A 17,813-nucleotide genomic window follows, 5' to 3' on the forward strand; every position below is an offset into this window, starting at 1 on the left:
AAAGTAGGCAGAATGATATTGTCTTGGCTCCAAAGCCACAGGGATCTGGATTCAAATTCTGCTTTGGTTTTTGGGCATTTTTAATGAGCTTGTTTCCCTATCTAGGTAAGAAGCTAAAAATGTTTCTCTTTGTGAAAATGCTTATCAAATGTAAAAGCTAAAGTAGTGGTCCACCAGACTCTCCTGACTTTAGGAGTCACTCGGATGCTTGCTAATATTAGTCTCCGCCCCCTTGCTTGGTGGTGATTCCTCCGTGCAGTAATTCTGAGGAGAGACCTCTTCAAGTCTTGAGTGCATGTATATTTCTGACATGGCTCTTGTGTGATGCTTACAACCAGTTAACTTTGGGAAATTGTGGATTATGATATATGTAAAGTAGGGGCGGCTGGGTGGTTCAGTTGGTTAAGCATCTTACTCTTAATTTTGGCTCCAGTCATGATCTCAGGGTCTTGAGGTGGAGCCCTGCGTTGGGCTCGCTCTGGATGCAGAGCCTGTTTGGAATTCTCTCCCTATCCCTCTGCCCCTCTTTCCCCTCGCTCTCTCCCTCTCTCTCTCTATCAAAAAAAAAAAAAGTAAAGTATGTATACATGCAGCATATAAAGTAGGTGCGTGTTATCATTAGTAGTCTAGTGAGTAGGTAAACAGTAAGGTCTGTAGTTTGTTTTTTCTAATTTTGAGTTTTGTCTTGATTCTCAACACATAATTTAGTATCCCAAAAGCTGCATAAAAGTTGGATTTCATACTACGTTAAATTTATAGTAAGAATGATATATTCTGATAGCCTGGTCTGGGCCCTAGGCTCCAGCCATTATTCTCATCAATAAACTTAAATTATGATGTTTCCTAGGAGTTGGACTTGGCTTGTTTTTAGCAATTTGTTCAATACAAATGATAGATAAGAGGTCTGAAAGCTGTAATCCCCACCACCAGCCTTCACAGGCAACCAGATCCTACCCGACTACTTAAACTGAGCAGGGTGAGTCATAGTGCATGGTCAAGAGCAGGAGTTCAGCATCACACATGAGTTCTAATGCCAGCTCTGTCAGTTCCTAGCTGTGTGACCTCAGGCAAATTGCTTAACCTCTGGCCCTCAGTTTTGTCATTTAGAAGATGGAAATAATAAGAGTGCCTATTTCAAAGAGTTGTCAGACTTAATACTTGAGATACTGCATGTGAAGCACAGAGAGCTCAGCAAATTTTAACTATTGTCTTTTAGAGGAGATTGGCAGGGAGTTTGCAAGAGCAGAGGGAAAATTTTTCTCAGGAGTTCAGATAAACACTGGTTCTTGGCTTTTTTGGGGGGGGTGTGTTTAAGATTTCATTTTATTTTTTTAAAGATTTTATTTATTTGACAGAGAGACACAGTGAGAGAGGGAACACAAGCAGGGGGAGTGGGAGAGGGAGAAACAGGCTTCCTGCTGAGCAGGGAGCCCGATGCGGGGCTCAATCCCAGGACCCTAGGATCACGACCTGAGCTGAAGGCAGACGCTTAACGACTGAGCCACCCAGGTGCCCCAAGATTTTATTTTTAAGTAATCTCTACACCCAACGTGGGGCTCAAACTCACAACCCCAAGAACAAGAGTCACATGCTCTACCAACCAAACCAGCCAGGCTCCTCAAATACTAGTTCTTGAATGAAGGGGAGGATTTAAGGGCAGTAGTATTGTGTTTGGCTGCTGTAGGAAATGGGCACTGGAGAAGGCCAGATGGGTGGGTTGGCCTATCAGGATTCAGGCCCAAGGATTTTAGCATGTTTCCTGGAATGACTTTGAATTAAGCAGTTTCCTACTAACCTTTTCATTGAATTTGCAGATGTCCACTCACTTGAGTGAGTCCCCTATGCTATTTTGGGAAGCCTCCAAACTTTTAAACTTCAGATAACTGCTTCTGAATGTCTGCTTTCATATTGCGCTCAGGCATGAGATACTCAGCTACAGAGCTCTCAGTGTAGTTGGGCAGGCAAGTAATTGAATATACTGGGAACTGGGCAGAACTCTACCAACCAAGAGTGTACCATACTCTGCTGATACTATGGACTTTGAGCACTTCCCATCTGGTGGCTTGTTTTGTTCATTGTTCTGTTAAATTAGTTTTTTTAAAAGAAGTAATACATATGGTAAGGTACAAAAGTTACATAGTGAAAAGTAAGTTTCCTTGTCCCTGTGATTCTTGGTTACTCAGCTCTGCCCAGAAGCAGTCAGTGTTTCCAGTTCCTTTTGTATCCTTCCAGAAATATTCTATGCATGTATGACTGGGTGCTTACTAAAAGTCTGATCCATGAAGAAGTCTTCATGAGAAAGGCAGGTCATCCAAATGTAAACAGCTCTATAATATAAAGTTGATTTACTGCTTGAACACCATAATTACAATATAAATATGCAGATATATTAGGTAAAATATTCTTTGGCCTTCAGAATTAACTAAGTCAACCATCGTAGCCTACCCCAAGCAGGAGAGCAGCTAGTTCCAGAATAGGTTTTCACAGGTCTCATCTTAGGAATTAGATGTCTCTGTCTTGTTAAGCTGTGTATAATTTAGGGTTTTTTGGCTGACTTGATGTCTGAAATAGGCAGTATGGCTTAGTAGAAAGAACAGGAGCCATGAAGACCTACATTTATTATTTTTTAAAGATTTTATTTATTTGAGAGCGCAAGAGCAGGAGGTAGGGGGAGAGGGAGAAGCAGACCTGAGCAGGGAGCCTGATGCGGAACTTGATCCCAGGACCCTGAGATCATGACCTGAGTCAAAGGCAGACACTTAACCAATTGAGCCACCATGGCGTCCAAAGACCAATATTTAGATCCCAGTTCTATTACTTAAAACAGACTTTAGGCAAGTTACAAACCTGAGCCTCTCTTTCCTAATATGTAAAATGGATTTAATAAGATCATAATAGGTGTTGTGAATATTGAATGAGAGGTAATTCAAAACACATGGTTCAATGGCATATGGCTACCACACAAGAAATGAATGGTGGTCACCCACAGGGCATGTTCCATACATAAGTGCTGAGCAAATGAGTTGTAAAGCATGCTGGAGCTTTCAGCTTCTCCAGTAACTTCCAGGCTTCCAGATCTGCTTGAAAGGAGCTCTATGACTCCATGGCTTTGTGACTTTGCATGCCTGTTTTTATTTACAGGGCTGGGCTTGGGAAAGGGGATTGGTGTGGTTGCATGGTAGCGTTTCAGTCAGTTCTTTACTTTATCCTTTTGGGGTTGCTTGGAGGTTTTTCCTCTGGAAGTTGATCTCAGACTTTTTGGTCTCAACACCTCTTTACACGTTTAAAAATTATTGTGGACCCCAAATCTTACTTTTATGTGGGTTACATCGATCATATAATTTACCATATTATAAATTAGAACAAAAATTTAACATTTATTTTAGATTCATTTTAAAATAATAATAAACCTATAATATGTTAACAGAAAGAACATTTTTTAATGGAAAATAACTCTTTTCCAAGTCAAAATTTAGAAATGTAGTGGGAAGAATGACGTTCTGTTACATTTTTGCAAAATTCCTTAATGTCTGGCTTAATAGAAGACAAATGGATTCTTAGTAATGCTTCTGCATTCACTCTGTTGCAACATGTTTCCGGTAAAGCATAGGAAGAAAATTCAGCTTTACACAGATTGGTAGTTAGAACAGAGAGGCCCTTACAGACTTGCTGGGAGAGTCCTGGGGACTCCCCTGGGGTCCTTGAGCCATACTGACATTTCCTGAAGTAGACTTTAAGTGCCTTGAAGGCAGAGAATATTTCATTTGGTGGGTCACTGAATCTTAGTTCCTGGCCTTGGACACCAGTTTTTATTCACAATGTGTGATAAAATGTTTTTGACAGATTGACTGATAGAGGGAGCTATTGGCCAATACTAGCCCACAATTGTAATACCAAGATAAGGGAATTTTCTCATTTCACAGAGGATGAAACAGATTTACACAAAACTAATGTCTGAATGGCCACTTCCCTATGCTCCCCAACACCTGGTTTTTAAAGAAGTTGCCAAGAAGATGAGGCAAAGGTTAGACTTAATGGAATCAACTTAAAAGAAAATATTTGCCTTCATTTAAGAGACAGGAAGGGGCGTCTGGGTGGCTCAGTTGGTTAAGCAGCTGCCTTTGGCTCAGGTCATGATCCCAGGGTCCTGGGATCAAGCCCCGCATCGGGCTCCCTGCTCAGCAGAGAGCCTCCTTCTCCCTTTCCCTCTGCCTGCCTCTCTGCCTACTTGTGCTCTCTATCTGTGTCAAATAAATAAATAAAAAATATCTTTAAAAAAAAAATAAGAGAGGAAAAAATCCATAACAGCTAAAAAAATGGAAGCAACTCAAATATCCATCTTCAGATGAATGGAGAAACAAAATATGGCATCTACATACAGTAGAATGTTACTCAGCCTTGAAAAGGAAGGAAATTCTGACATGCTACAACATGGATCAAGCTTGAGGATATTATGCTAAGTGAATCCAGGCAGTCACAAAAAGAAAAATATTGTATGATTCCACTTGTATCAGGTATCTAGAGTAGTCAAACTTAACAGAAGGTAGGATGGGTGTTGCCAGGGGCTGGGGGAAGGGAGAATGGGGAGTTGTTTTATGGTTATGAAAAAGTTCTGGAGATTGGGCACACAACAAGTGAATATACTTAATGCTACTGGACTTTACACTTGATGGCTAAGATGGTGGATTTTATGTATATTTTACCACAATTAAAAACAAATTAAGAAAAAAATAGAAAGGAGTAGACTTTTTTCTCTTAGTTCTGGCTGACCTCATTCTTTCTTAATTACTCAGATCAGTTACAGGTGTCTATTGAGCACATTCTATGTATAATCCTCTTGAGGAGCAATGATCTGTTAAACAGTGCCTGTCCTCAAGGAGTTTGCCTCCAATAGGGTTGGTTAAAATATACGGCCACAAGAGACACACTAACATAATGAAATAGGTCTTGGAGAAGCCAGCGCTTGGACTGGAACTTAAGGACGTTAGAATTTCTGCTTAGGCTATTTTGGGAGAGCAGTATGAGCACAAAGATGACCATCTAGTTTCCTATATTACTGGCTAGGTGAAAGTTTGGAATTATGTTTGAAAAGTTGGTACATAATGTTAAAGGTTATTGGTCAAACTTACCATTTAATCCAGGAATCCATTCTGCTTAATGAAGAAATCAGGAGGTAATTCCAGGTAAGGACACACCGCTACTGCACGGAAACTGTGGTCCATATGTAAAGTACACGGGATTTAGGGAGGGGCTGAGTCCGGCGCGCGGGTCACGTGGGGCGCGAGAGGCGGGTCTTTGCGCGCGCTGGTCACGCGGCCCGGTGTTGACACTTCCGGGTGGGACCAAAGTGAGGCGGCTGGGCAGGGGCTGGTAGCTCCGGCGGCAACTATGGCGTATAGCGGCCTCACGGTGCCTCTCATCGTAATGAGCGTGTTCTGGGGCTTCGTCGGCTTCTGCGTGCCCTGGTTCATTCCTAAGGGTCCCAACCGGGGGTAAGTGCGCCAGGCCCGCCTTGGGAGGAAAGCGCGGTGAGGACCGGCCGGGCCGGGCGGGGGAGGGGGCGACCTCCACCGGTCAGAGACCTTGCGGGGCGGCCCCGGACTCCAGAGTCAGGCCCCAACCTCCTACAGCCCCCCCGACCTCTTATCGCGGCAGCTTCAGGGTTCCCCAGTCCGAGGGTGAGGAGGGTGACTCCCAACGGACCGTCCTTGGGACTGGGTTACAGGGGAGTTTTTTTCTCATTACGGGCCTGTCTCGGGAGGGTGCATAGGAAATGGGTTTATACCGACTGAGGGAGAAGTTGTGGTTTGCCCCTAGACGACTTTGGCCCCTTTAGCCCTGCCCTCCACTCAGATGAGGCCTAAACTTGAAAGTATCAGATAAAACAGAAATTGTCTTCTGTGTCTCACGTGTTGTCGCAGTTGCACCCGACACAAGCTTATGTAGCAGCATGGAGCCCAGGCCTTGCATCTAGTGGGCGCCAGGTAGGGCCTGATCTAAAGCGAGGTTAATTACCAAAGAGCAGGCGGTATTGTTTAGAAACCCCTGCGTCATACCTTTTGGAGGGCGCTCCTGCGCTTGTGAGTTGCACCAACTTCTTAGAATGCTTGACTAAGACTTTTCCCCTAGACTTTATTTTGTTAAATAGAGCTTTATCAGTTTTGTAAGTAGATCTTTTCTGTTGTAGTATAGAGAGCCTTGTCTTCAAAGGAGCTTTGGAACACCCTCTTTCTGGTTCCTCTTTTGCTTTTTAGTCATTTTTTCTCAGCCCAAGATCACGTGGAATGAAACTTAGACTGAAGTCAGAGCTTGGCCAGAACACCATCTCTTGCTTTATTCTTTGAAACACATTGGTGGCTTTCCAGTGCTTTGCATGCCTAGTGAGCATTCAGTAAATACCCGTTGAATGGATAATTCTATTGCCTTTATTAAGGGAAAGAAAATGCTATTACTTCCTTAATATTTTGTGACCCAAACCCCTTTTGCTGTCTGGAATAGACTTGTATTAGACTTGGTACTTCTTTCTAGCTGAAAGTAAATCACAGTTTGTTTAAAAAGGAAAAATGGTAGATGAATTTCTATCATTTGGTAGCATTGGGCTCCCCCACCAACAATAACCTCAGTTATAGACTCTCCAGACTATAATAGAGGATGCACAGTGTTGGAGTTCTAGGGTTATTAAAACAGTTGTATTAACCAAATTTAATTTCTTAGACTTGTTTCTCCTACTGGAGTTAGAGAACAACAAAGTAGTTTGTTGTGTTTCTGTCTTCAACTATTTCATTACCCTACTGTCTGCCTTTCCAGTCTAAATACTCAGAAAAGCATTTATTAATGCGCTTGTAACATGGACCACTGCTTTCTTAAAGACCCCCATTTGGGACCCATCATGCCCAGCCTTGGGACTTGATGCCACTGCTGTTATCCAGGGTAATGAAATGGCTCCTATAGTACATGGACTACTCAGTTTCCAGCTCTAGTGTCCTGATTCAGGTTTAACCTGCTGGTGATAGGTTAGCCGGGTCTAATTCACAGCCTCCACCCCAATCCTTGTATTTCCTGCTCTTGGCAGGATTGAGCAGTTCTTAAAACACAAAGTGTCTACTAGGAGTTACTGTATTACACTTTGAGAAATGCTGCTCCTAGCTGGATGATCCTTGTGACCTTGGACAATTCAGTTAACTTTTCAGTGTTCCCATTTCCTCATTGTAAGATGGAAGTATTAGTATTGAATTAGTACTAGTTCCCCTTTATTTCCTGAAAGGCTGCGAAAGAGTTTGTTTTTTAATACATGAAGGAGCTTAATTGCTTCAAGGACTAGGTGAATTTTTAATCCGAGCATTTCTGATTTGAAAGATTAAAAACGTCTTCATTAAGGAGATAAGTAAAGGTGCTATGTGGCAAGGGAAGAAGAGACACTTTGATGTTAAATCCTTTTCCCTGCCAGACCCACGTGATGTGGTTTTGGAATATAGGTGAGGTTCGGTGGGGTGGGGTCTGGAGGCAACGGCCAAGAAAGAATTCTTGAGACGTCTTTGGTGTAAAAAGGTGGTTTTATTAAAGCACGGAGACAGGACCCGTGGGCAGAAAGAGCTGCTGCCTCGGGGTTGTGAGGGGTGGCTGATTATATACTTGGGAGTTCTAGGAGGTAAGGAAAAGGGAGGTTTCAAAAGAACTTTCATATTCTAAAGAGGACCGAGATACCAGAGGCCTTGCCTTTGTCAGGTTAAGGTTGGCCCCCGCCCCCCCCGCCCCGCGCGCGCCAAGGCATTACCTTTAAGATAGTTGGGAGCTTCCTGGAAGAACATCACACATGTCCCACCCAGGAGTGGGGGGGGCGGGGGGGGGCAAGCTGCAGGATGCCGGCTTCTGCTTTGTCCTCAGCTAGCCTTCTGCTCCCTCATCACATGAACATGAGAATGCAGAAAAATCTCTGTGTAACCTAAAGCAAACCCCTTGCTCTCATCCTTTTCTACAACTGAAAATGGGCCAAACAAAAGCAAGTTTGTGTTGGGAGTCAGCTTTCCTGACCATTCATGTTTTTCATGACTTCCGTCTCTTTAGGAATCCACAGATGCTCTAAAACCTTCTGTTTTTTTTTCACAGTGGCTCCTTTAGGGGTAGATGTGGGGGAGGGGATGAGGGGATGGAGCTAGCTCACAGGGAGTTCAGTCAGCTCCAATTTTTTCAAACATACAGAAAGGCAGAAAGAATAGTAAGAGTGCTGTATTCCACCACTTAGGTATAATAATTGTTAACATATTCATATTTGCTTTATATCTAATATCTGTGAATGTGTGTGTATATGTGTAAATACACACATACATATTTTTGCTAAACCGTTTGAAAGTAAATTGCATTCAACATGATACTTCACCTCAGACACTTCAGCCTGCAACAACTAAGTGGCATATTTGGAGGGGATATTTCATTTATTTTTGTTTAGGTTTATTTATTTTTTTTAAGTCATCTCTATCTCCAATGTGGGGCTTGAACTCACGACCCCAGAGATCAAGAGTCCCACACTCTTCTGACTTAGCCAGCCATGCTGGAGGTCATATTTTAATGAGGAACTTTTGATATGAAAGTAGTAAGCAGGTAACACAGAAGAGCCTCGTGCAGTTTCAGGTCTCTGAAGTGGCCTTTGGGGGAGACAGAAGACAGAGGGATTGCGGGTTAAGGCAGAGGAAAATGAGCAAAAGCTTGGAATGGAGAATAGTAAACTTGATGTGTTTGGGGGGACATTGAGGCCCCCTGCTTTTGGGAGTAGACGGTTGCTGTTTGAAAGTGGACAGTGTGAGGATGATCGGCGGAACTGATTATAGGCGAGGAACTGGACTGGTTTGTGTAGTTCTTCAAAAATCAAACATTTTTGTTATGCAGCTGTCAAAATTTTGTAGCACAAACTCCCATGCATATTTATCTATGTATTATAAGCATAATGTATAAGTTAGATATTTTGAAGAATGTTGCCTTCACCATATATCCAGAGTCTGACCAGTTCTCAGTACCTCTGCTGCTCCCAGCCTGGTCCACGGATTACTGCAATTCCCCCCACCCCAAACTGGTTTTTCAGCTTTTCCCTTTGCCTCTCTTCCCCCAGTTTGTTTCTGCTGTGCAGAGAGGTCCTCTTAGAATCTGAATCAGATTTTGTCAGTCCTGTCCTTAGATCCCTCCAAATAGCTTCCTTTTTCCTTTAGAGGCTACCAAGACATTGGTCTTTATCCTCATGAGTGTCAGAAATGGCGGAACTACAGTTGAACTATTTGAAAGGTGTTTCCAATTCTTGTCTATATTCTCCCCTTCCCTGACCTCACTTCTACTAGGCTCCCCTCGCTCTGCTCAGCTACACAGGCCTCTGTCCTCTTTCAACTCCTGGTGCTCTAGAGCCTTTGCATTTGCTCTTCCCCCTGTCTGGAACACTCCCTTACCTTCAGGTCTTGCCAGCTTGCCACGTCCTCAGTAAGCCCTTTCCTGAAGGCCCTCTTCAACTTGGATATCCTTATCCTCGTTTCCTGCTTTATTTTTCTCCATTAGCGCTTACTGACCACCTGGCATACTAATGGTACCTAAGTAAATAGTTCTTGTTTAATGTTCATCTTGTTGTTGTCTGTCTTCCCCCACGAATATGTAAACTTCACCAGAGCAGTGGTTTTCATCCGTTTTGTTTACTCCTTTTTCCCCAGAGCCTTACTGGACACTCATTGAAAATCCTCTTGAGAGAATGATGTGCTAGTATTGACCCCAGAAAGTACATGCACACACAAGTAACTTCTAAAGGATGAATTGAAAATAAATGTAAACAGGAATTCTAATATTTGCTACTTGCATTCTAGGAGATAGTCTTGCTTACTCTGTGGGGTGTGGAGACCTCCTCTTTGGAAATTACTCCTGTGGAGGATGGAGAGCATTGAAAGGTGTTCAGCTGCAGAGTGATGTGACAAAAGAATTATTTTAGAAAGATGACTCTGAGGTGATTGTAGTAGGATGGAAGGGAAGGAAGAAAGTTTTGAATCTGCTAGCATTTGGTGACTAAGGGTGCAGAGGAGGCATGAACAAAATGATGACAGATTTGAGGAGTGGGTCAGATGGGTGGAAATGACAGAGCTTCTTCTGGGGCGTAGGATATTGGGAAGAGGAGCCTTTGGAAAGAGAAATGGGAAGAGGATACCATGAATTCAGTCTTTGAAATGTTGAGATTCAGCTGATGAGAGATCTAGGTTTAACTATTTTTCAGACAGGAATAGAGATGGGGAGAGGTCAGCATTGGAAAGATACATATATATTTATTTAATTTTTTTTTAAAGAATCATCTCACTTTCATTGTAAGCCTACGCAGTTCTGACGTTTTTTAGAAAGTTTATTTTTAATAATCTCTATACCCAACGTGGGGCTTGAACAATCACGACCCCAAGATGAAGAGTCGCATGCTCTCCCAACTGAGCCAGCCAGGCGCTCCTAGAAAGTTAAAATTTTATAAGTATAGTGTTATTTCATTGCAGGGAAAACTACCAGATAGGTAGTTTCTTGGATGTCAAAACTAATTGTCATAGCAGCTTTTTGTGTTCAGTTGTAGCGGGTTTGGATTAGCCGTCTAAGCTGTGGCCTCAATACATATCCCTTCAAATACAAATGTTAATTACTGCAGTCCCTTGGTGTTTGAGCAGATTCAGTTCCCTTTTCTTGGTGCACAGACCTTGCCAGTTTGTAATTTGGGAAGGAGGCTTAAACCATCTGACAGTGTCTCCTTAGTTTGCTGGTTATCTAATGATGGTGTTTTTTTTTTTAGAGTTATCATCACCATGCTGGTAACCTGTTCAGTTTGCTGCTATCTCTTGTAAGTAGCTTTTTTCCCAAGATAATAGGAAATTACTCTTGGCATTTATAATGTGTGTGATTGAAAAATAAATTCGTGGAACATGATTGTTGTGAAACTTTAAAGTTTTTATCATTGGAGCTGGTCCCTTATGTAAATCTAGAAATAGCATCCTAAGATGGAAAAGAGCACACTTTTTCTCTGTTCAGTACATTTACATAAAAACTGTACAGATGCTCTGTTCTTCTGGCAATACAAGTGTAAATTATTTGGCACAAATTTAAATCTTATAATTAGTTGGAAATTGCCCTTGTACTACTTTACATTTTACTATTGTGAAGAATTTAGGCATACTCATTTCATTTAAATATCACTATGAAGCCAATAAAGCCATTCTTTATTATGACTTTTGTTTATTGGATGAACAGAAGTTGAGCTAGAATTGTAATCAAGAATTTTTTTAGCAATCATATGCTATCTCGATGTATGATAACACATTTAAATAGATTATATAGTTTGTGCAAACTGTTGGTTGAAAACTATCTTAAGATATGTAAAGTAATTCATCAACATATATTTTTGGAAAACCATTCTTTTTTTTTTTTTTTTAAGATTTTATTTATTTATTAGAGAGAGAGCAAGAGCAGGAACGCAAGCAGGCGGAGTGGGAGAGGGAGAAGCAGGCTTCCCGTGGAGCAGAGAGCCCGATGCCGGGCTCGATCCCAGGACGCTGGGATCATGACCTGAGCCAAAGGCAGACGCTTAACAACTGAGCCACCCAGGCGCCCCAGGAAAACCATTCTTAATCCTCATAAGTGTCAGAAATGGCAGAACTGCAGTTGAAGTATTGTAAAGGTTTCCAGTTCTTGTCTACATTCTCCCCTTCCCTGAAGAATGGAACAAGTCAAGCCCCAGAAAAAAACTGAGTATTAATCAGTTCGTGGAGAGGATAGCCACTTCAAAGTATTCAAAGGCCTTAAGGTTTCTTTCCTTTTTTTTTTTTTTTAATTGAGATCTACTTTTCATACCATAAAATTTCATCCTTTTATGGATTTCCTTTTAGAGTTTAGAACCTATGGTTCTCTTTTCTTAAAGAGAACTGTGTAGCTTCCTGAGGCTTCTTTATATGGAGAGTGTTGATGTTGGCCAAGCTTTTGTTTAGTGCCCACATGGTGTAGGAAACAGCAGTTTTAAAATCATGTGATGAAAGGCCATGCCTCTTTGTGACTGGGAATCTGTGAATTTCTTATATCCTGGGGCTTTTGCACTAAAGTTTTTCTTTTTTTAAAGATTTTATTTATTTATTTGACAGAGAGAGACACAGCAAGAGAGGGAACACAAGCAGGGGGAGTGGGAGAGGGAGAAGCAGGCTTCCCACTGAGCAGGGAGCCCGATGCAGGGCTCAATCCCAGGACCCTGGGAATATGACCTGAGCTGAAGGCAGACGCTTAATGACTGAGCCACCCAGGCGCCCCTGCACTAAAGTTTTTCAAAGAGGTTTGTGGGGATGAGCCAATTCTAGTTGTTGGCATAGATCAAAATCTGTCCCTGACAAAAAGTTATCACCATGAATTTTAGGTATGTGGCCATTCAGTCACTTGTTTGAGTGGAACTTGAAGTGTTTAAAGTTGAATCATAATGCACTATAGAAGTTTTGCTAAATGATGATGGTGTTTGACTGCCTCAACACTAGGGCTTAGATGGTAAGACTTTCTACAGTTGGCTTGTTTACTCTGTTTTTTCTAGTTAGAAGGGTAACTTTTTCAGGTGATATAGCTCAGCTTCCAGAGTGGAAGTCTGACAGATAGCATATGGAGAGAATTCTTATACTAGCTGTGTTTAGCTCTAAAGAGTAAAGAAGTACATACATCATCAAGAATTTCTCGTTTTAGTAAGGGTGATTGAGCTTCAGTCTGTTCTACTGAGTCTCCTATAGAAATCCCAACAAGGGAGCTCTTTTTCAGTCCAGGAGCCAAGGAGTGGTCCTGTGATCAAAAAGGCCTTTGTTTTTATTCCTTTGAAGATCTCTGCTGCCTGATCAGCAAGGTTGGTGGTAGGGTCTTAAAAATGAGAAAATTACTGGGCAGAAGAATGACTTGAGATTAAGAAGATGGGGCAGAAATGTTTTGTGATTTTTCTGGTCCTCCACTGTCTTTGAAATTTGCTTAATTTTCATAATATTTTTTTTTAAAACAAATCTTTCCAGTGAGTCACATGCTTTTTTTTTTTTTTAAGATTTTATTTATTCATCTGAGACACAGAGATACAGAGAGAGAGAGAGAGCATGAGCAGGGAGAGAGGCAGAGGGAGAGGGAGAAGCAGGCTCCCTGCTGAGGCAGGAGCCCGATGTGGGGCTCGATCCCAGGACCCTGGGATCATGACCTGAGCCGAAGGCAGACGCTCAACCATCTGAGCCACCCAGGCGCCTCTAGTCCCATGCTTCTTATTTTCATTTTCAAGTATAAAATGAATAACTGGACATGGTTGGAAACTATACCTCTCTGAGTCTCAGTGACTCAGTTGAAAAATATCTGTGAGCCTTTACCTCTTACTGTCTAGATTTTTTCCTTTGTCCCAAACATGCTGGTGACTTCTCTGTTGACGGTGGGTTAGTACTGTCATCATGTATTAATAAAGATAGCACACAGTGTTCCAACATTAAATGTTTCTGGAGGCTATCATATGGGGAAATGAAGTTGGTTTTTTTCTTTTGTTTCTTTGAAATCTGATCATATATCCTGTTTAGCAAAATGTCTGCCTGGAACATGGATGGATGAATTGAATTGAAATCCCAAATACTTTATTCCACAAAGGGACGGGATTCTATAATAAATTTGAAATTCAAAGAAAACTTTGAAGTTCAAAGAAAACTTCACTGTTTGGCATTAGTAAGTATATTTTTTTGAAAATACCTCTTGAAATAAATCACACCCAAACTGGATTTCCTAAGCAAAGTCACATTTGAAATACATTCATGGACTTTTAGATTGCCTTCAGTTTATGGCAATTCTTTTTTTTTAAAGATTTTATTTATTTATTTGACAGAGACACAGCGAGAGAGCGAACACAAGCAGGGGGAGTGGGAGAGGGAGAAGCAGGCTTCCCCCTGAGCAGGGAGCCCGATGGGGGCTCCATCCCAGGACCCCGGGATCATGACCTGAGCTGAAGGCAGACGCTTAACTACTGAGCCACCCAGGCGCCCCAAGTTTATGGCAATTTTTTTCTCTTTCCAGTTTGTTCTGGTTTAAGGTTAGATTCATGGGGTGTAACTTGTTTGAGCTCTGAAAAATTAGGATCTCTGCCAGTACAACCAGTTTGTGTTTTAATAGTTCAGCAGAGGAATGCCTGAATGTTATACATCTGGTTCCCTCTTTGAGGCACAAGGTCACTTCTGTTCCTTAAGCATACAATCCTGTTAGTTACTGTTCCATACTTTCTTTTTTGTCTTAGGTTAGTTTTTAATGTTGAGTTATGATGTAGCTTACCCAGAGTTACAAAACTTATATCTTCAGGGTAAATTAGAAATTTAGCGCAGTATTGTGAAGGTACAATTGCTTCTTGGAAAATATGCTTTATCTTTAGCACTTGACTAATGGTAAATCTTACCGGCAGAGGGATACAGAAAAGGAAATATTGACCAAAAGGCAGGAGTCCCTGGTTCTTCTAGGCTGAATGTATGTGGCCTGATTACATGGTAGAATGGTCTTGTGAGTTTTAAATTGAGATGCTGTGTGTGAAAACTTGTAAAAACAAGAAAAATATAAAGTAATACTATCATTGGTTTGTTAAAATAAGTTATTTTAATTCAGAGAAGTATGAGTTACCTACAAGCACAGTTTGCTTACAAGCAATTGTAGCATGTATTTTATTGATCCTTACCTAGAGTTCCTTCACTCAGCATATTTATTTAGAGCCTACTTTGTGCCAAGCACTGGTTATATAGCAGTGAATAAATAAGACATATTTCCCTGCCCTCTTTAGTGAGGAGAGACAGACAGTAAACAGAGAGCCAGAAGAGCCTTAATCACTTCCAAAAGTGGTTCCCTCATCTACTTATTCCCACAGACCCCTATTCTGTGACCCCAAACGAGTCCCCCTCACTCACCTCTCCAGCCCCCTAATACTGCCCATCGCACAAGCACCTACACAGCCTATAGGAACTTTGCCCCCCTTGTCCAAGAATGTGCAGATCCATAGCTGAGCCCAGCCTTGTTTTGGTCTTGGCTCTAGAGCCAGTTTGGGCACAGGACATTATCACCTCCCAAGGTGTTCCACTTAGGTTTCCAGCCAAGTAGCCACAAGCTGGTCAGTTTCTGGGATGCTCTTTATTACAGCATTTTTTTTTTAACTTTCTGCTTTTGAACTTTTAAAACCTGCTATGTGCTCTTTACAAAAATTTGTCCACCTACCTGTCACTTACCTTCAAAAATTATCAACTCGTGGCCAATCCATGTTTCATCTCCACACACTCCCACTCTACCCCAGATTATTTTGAGTTCATCTGTAAGAATTTCAATATACATGTCTAAAAGATGATCATTCTTTCCCCATGTATAACTACAATACCATTATCACACACAGAAAAAGTTAATTCCTTTACATCATCAAATATATTTAAATTGCCCTAGTTGTCTCATTATTTATTTTACAATATATTTGAATGAAGATGCTTATAAAGACCACACATTACAGCTGGTGGATGTGCCTCCCAAGTCTCTCTTTATTGGTTTCTTCTCCATTTCTTTTTTTTTTCTCCCACATTTTAGTAGGAAAAAACTGGGTTGTTTGTCCCATAGTTCTTCAGAGAGTGGTCCTTGTTAATTGCACACCCATGGTATTATTTTACATACTCTTGTTTGTTCTATATTTCCTGTAAGTTGGTAGTCATCTAGGGGCTAGATCACATTCAGGTTCGATTTTTTAGTAAGTTTGTTTCGTAAATGGTATTGATACTTCTCATCAGGGGGTACATAATGTCTCATTTGTGTTGTTGGCATCATTGATGATATTATATATCTATAATTTGTTTATTCATTAGGTAGAATATATCCATAAATGTTTACTTCATCAACAGTTTAATTATCCAGATAACTGAAAACTGTTCATAAAGGAAAGCTAGGTTCTGTGTGTGATTTTCTCTTTACTTACCTGTTTTCAGAATAATGAATTGGGTTCCCTAGCATCTTCTAAGGGTGGACAATGATTTTTGTTTTGTGTTGGTATCATTATGATTTGATATATTTAGAGAGATGTGATGTATTTCAGTCCGTATAATTAATGTCCTTGTTGATGTTCAAATTGTCCCATCTTTGGTCAGAGGAAGCATGTGTTTTATTTGGCCTTCTGTTAGCTGGCTGTTAGTCTCTGTCTTCACCTCTAGCTTTGAAGCTCTTTCAGGAAATGTATTTTTATAGGTGGGATGTCTGTCTCTGTGTCTCCACAGATTGGTGATTTTTTTCTGTCTGCTATCTCATTTGGTGATGTCTGCTAATAAAAGGAAGTAGTGGCATCAATAATGAAAAACAGTGGGTAACTCAAATTAAATTTGTTCCTGAAATACGAGGCCCTCCTGCCTTTTAACCCTTTCAGCTTAGAACTCCCACATGATGGGGGCGCCTGGGTGGCTCAGTTGGTTCAGAGTCTAACTCTGTTTGTTTCATAAATGGTATTGATACTTTTCATCAGGGGGTATATAATGTCTCATTTTGTTAATGAGACACAGTGTTTCGGCTAAGGTCATGATCTCATGATCCTGAGATCGAGGCCGGCATCAGGCTCCGTGCTCAGCAGGGAGTCTGCTTGGAATTCTCTCCCTCTCCCTCTGCCCCTCCCCTCCTCAAATGAATAAATGAATCTTTTTTTTTTTTTTTAAAGGAACTCTCACAAGATGTATGAAGGGATGAGAAGGTAGTAAAATCTGCAGGCATGCACCCCAAAGGAGAAGTCAGGTTTTCACAAGAGTGAGAGAGAATTGTCTGCAAGTAGTACAGGGGAGCAAAGAAGTTACCCTATTGCCAAAGCCTGGGTTATCTGGTATAAGAATAACTTCTGCTTGAGAGAGTCTCGGGGATTCTGGAGGCTATGGGACGTGTGAGAATAGAAGGAAGTGTGTAAGTGAGTGGTGGATCATTAAGCAAGTTACATAGAACACAGTGGAAGGGTTTGGTTTGGAAGACAGGGAAGAGTGTAAGTTGGGTCAAGTGAGATGAGCAGAGCAGTCTGGGGATGGAATTGGGTCATAATAGATGGTCCTGGGAGGTTTAGGGGGAAAAATTGAGGTAAGCAAAGATACGAGACCTGTTGAACTGAGTGCTTAAAGTTCCTGTTACTGGGTGAGGATTTGGACCTGAAGGCTTTCCACAATATGTTGGCACTTACGAGAGGTTTTGGCAGTTAGGCACGACTGCTTCCAAAGGTCACAGGCACTAGAACGGTGGGTTCAAGCTTTGCTTTTTTATTGTTGGTTTGTTTTCCTGGTACGGATATTCAGTTGTTGCTGCATTATTGGTTGGAAAGATTTTCCTTTCTCCATTAAACTGCTTTGGCATCTTTGTTCAAAATGATTTGACCATATATGTATGAGTCTATTTCAGGATGACCTCTTCTGTTTGTTAATCTCTTTGTCTAGCCCTATAACAATACAACACACTCTCAAATACTTAGTTTTATATTGAAACTCAAGAAGTTGAAGTCCTCCATGTTTGTCCTTTAAGATTATTTTGCTATTCTAAAATAGCCATATAAATTTTAGAATCATCCTGTCAGTTTCTACCCCCAAAAAAGCCTGTTGATTTTAGTTGGCATTGTGTTGAATCTATAGATCAATTTGGAGAGAACTGACATTTTAACAATACTGAGTCTTCTGATCCTGAACGTGGTATATATTTCCATTCATTTAGATTTTATTTATTTCCTTCCTTCTCCTGAATTTGGGTTTAATTTGCTCTTTACTGACCTCTTACAGTGGAGACTTAAATGATTTTAAACCTTTGTTGTT

At 41.2% G+C, this 17,813-nt stretch overlaps 1 protein-coding gene across 1 annotated transcript in view; it reads left to right on the forward strand.

Annotated features, from left to right (window-relative positions):
- The first annotated feature begins 5,306 nt into the window (after positions 1-5,306).
- ATP6V0E1 (ATPase H+ transporting V0 subunit e1) overlaps positions 5,307-17,813 on the forward strand; it is a 31,001-nt gene continuing 18,494 nt past the window's right edge. The window contains exons 1-2 of the mRNA XM_081826331.1: positions 5,307-5,492; positions 10,790-10,837. Of these exons, the coding sequence (XP_081682457.1) occupies positions 5,389-5,492; positions 10,790-10,837 (152 nt within the window). The 5' untranslated portion in view covers positions 5,307-5,388. The remainder of the gene's footprint in view (positions 5,493-10,789; positions 10,838-17,813) is intronic.

Source organism: Leptonychotes weddellii, chromosome 7, assembly GCF_054177405.1.
Source record: "Leptonychotes weddellii isolate Sample4059 chromosome 7, ASM5417740v2, whole genome shotgun sequence".
NCBI classification, from domain to species: Eukaryota; Metazoa; Chordata; class Mammalia; order Carnivora; family Phocidae; genus Leptonychotes; species Leptonychotes weddellii.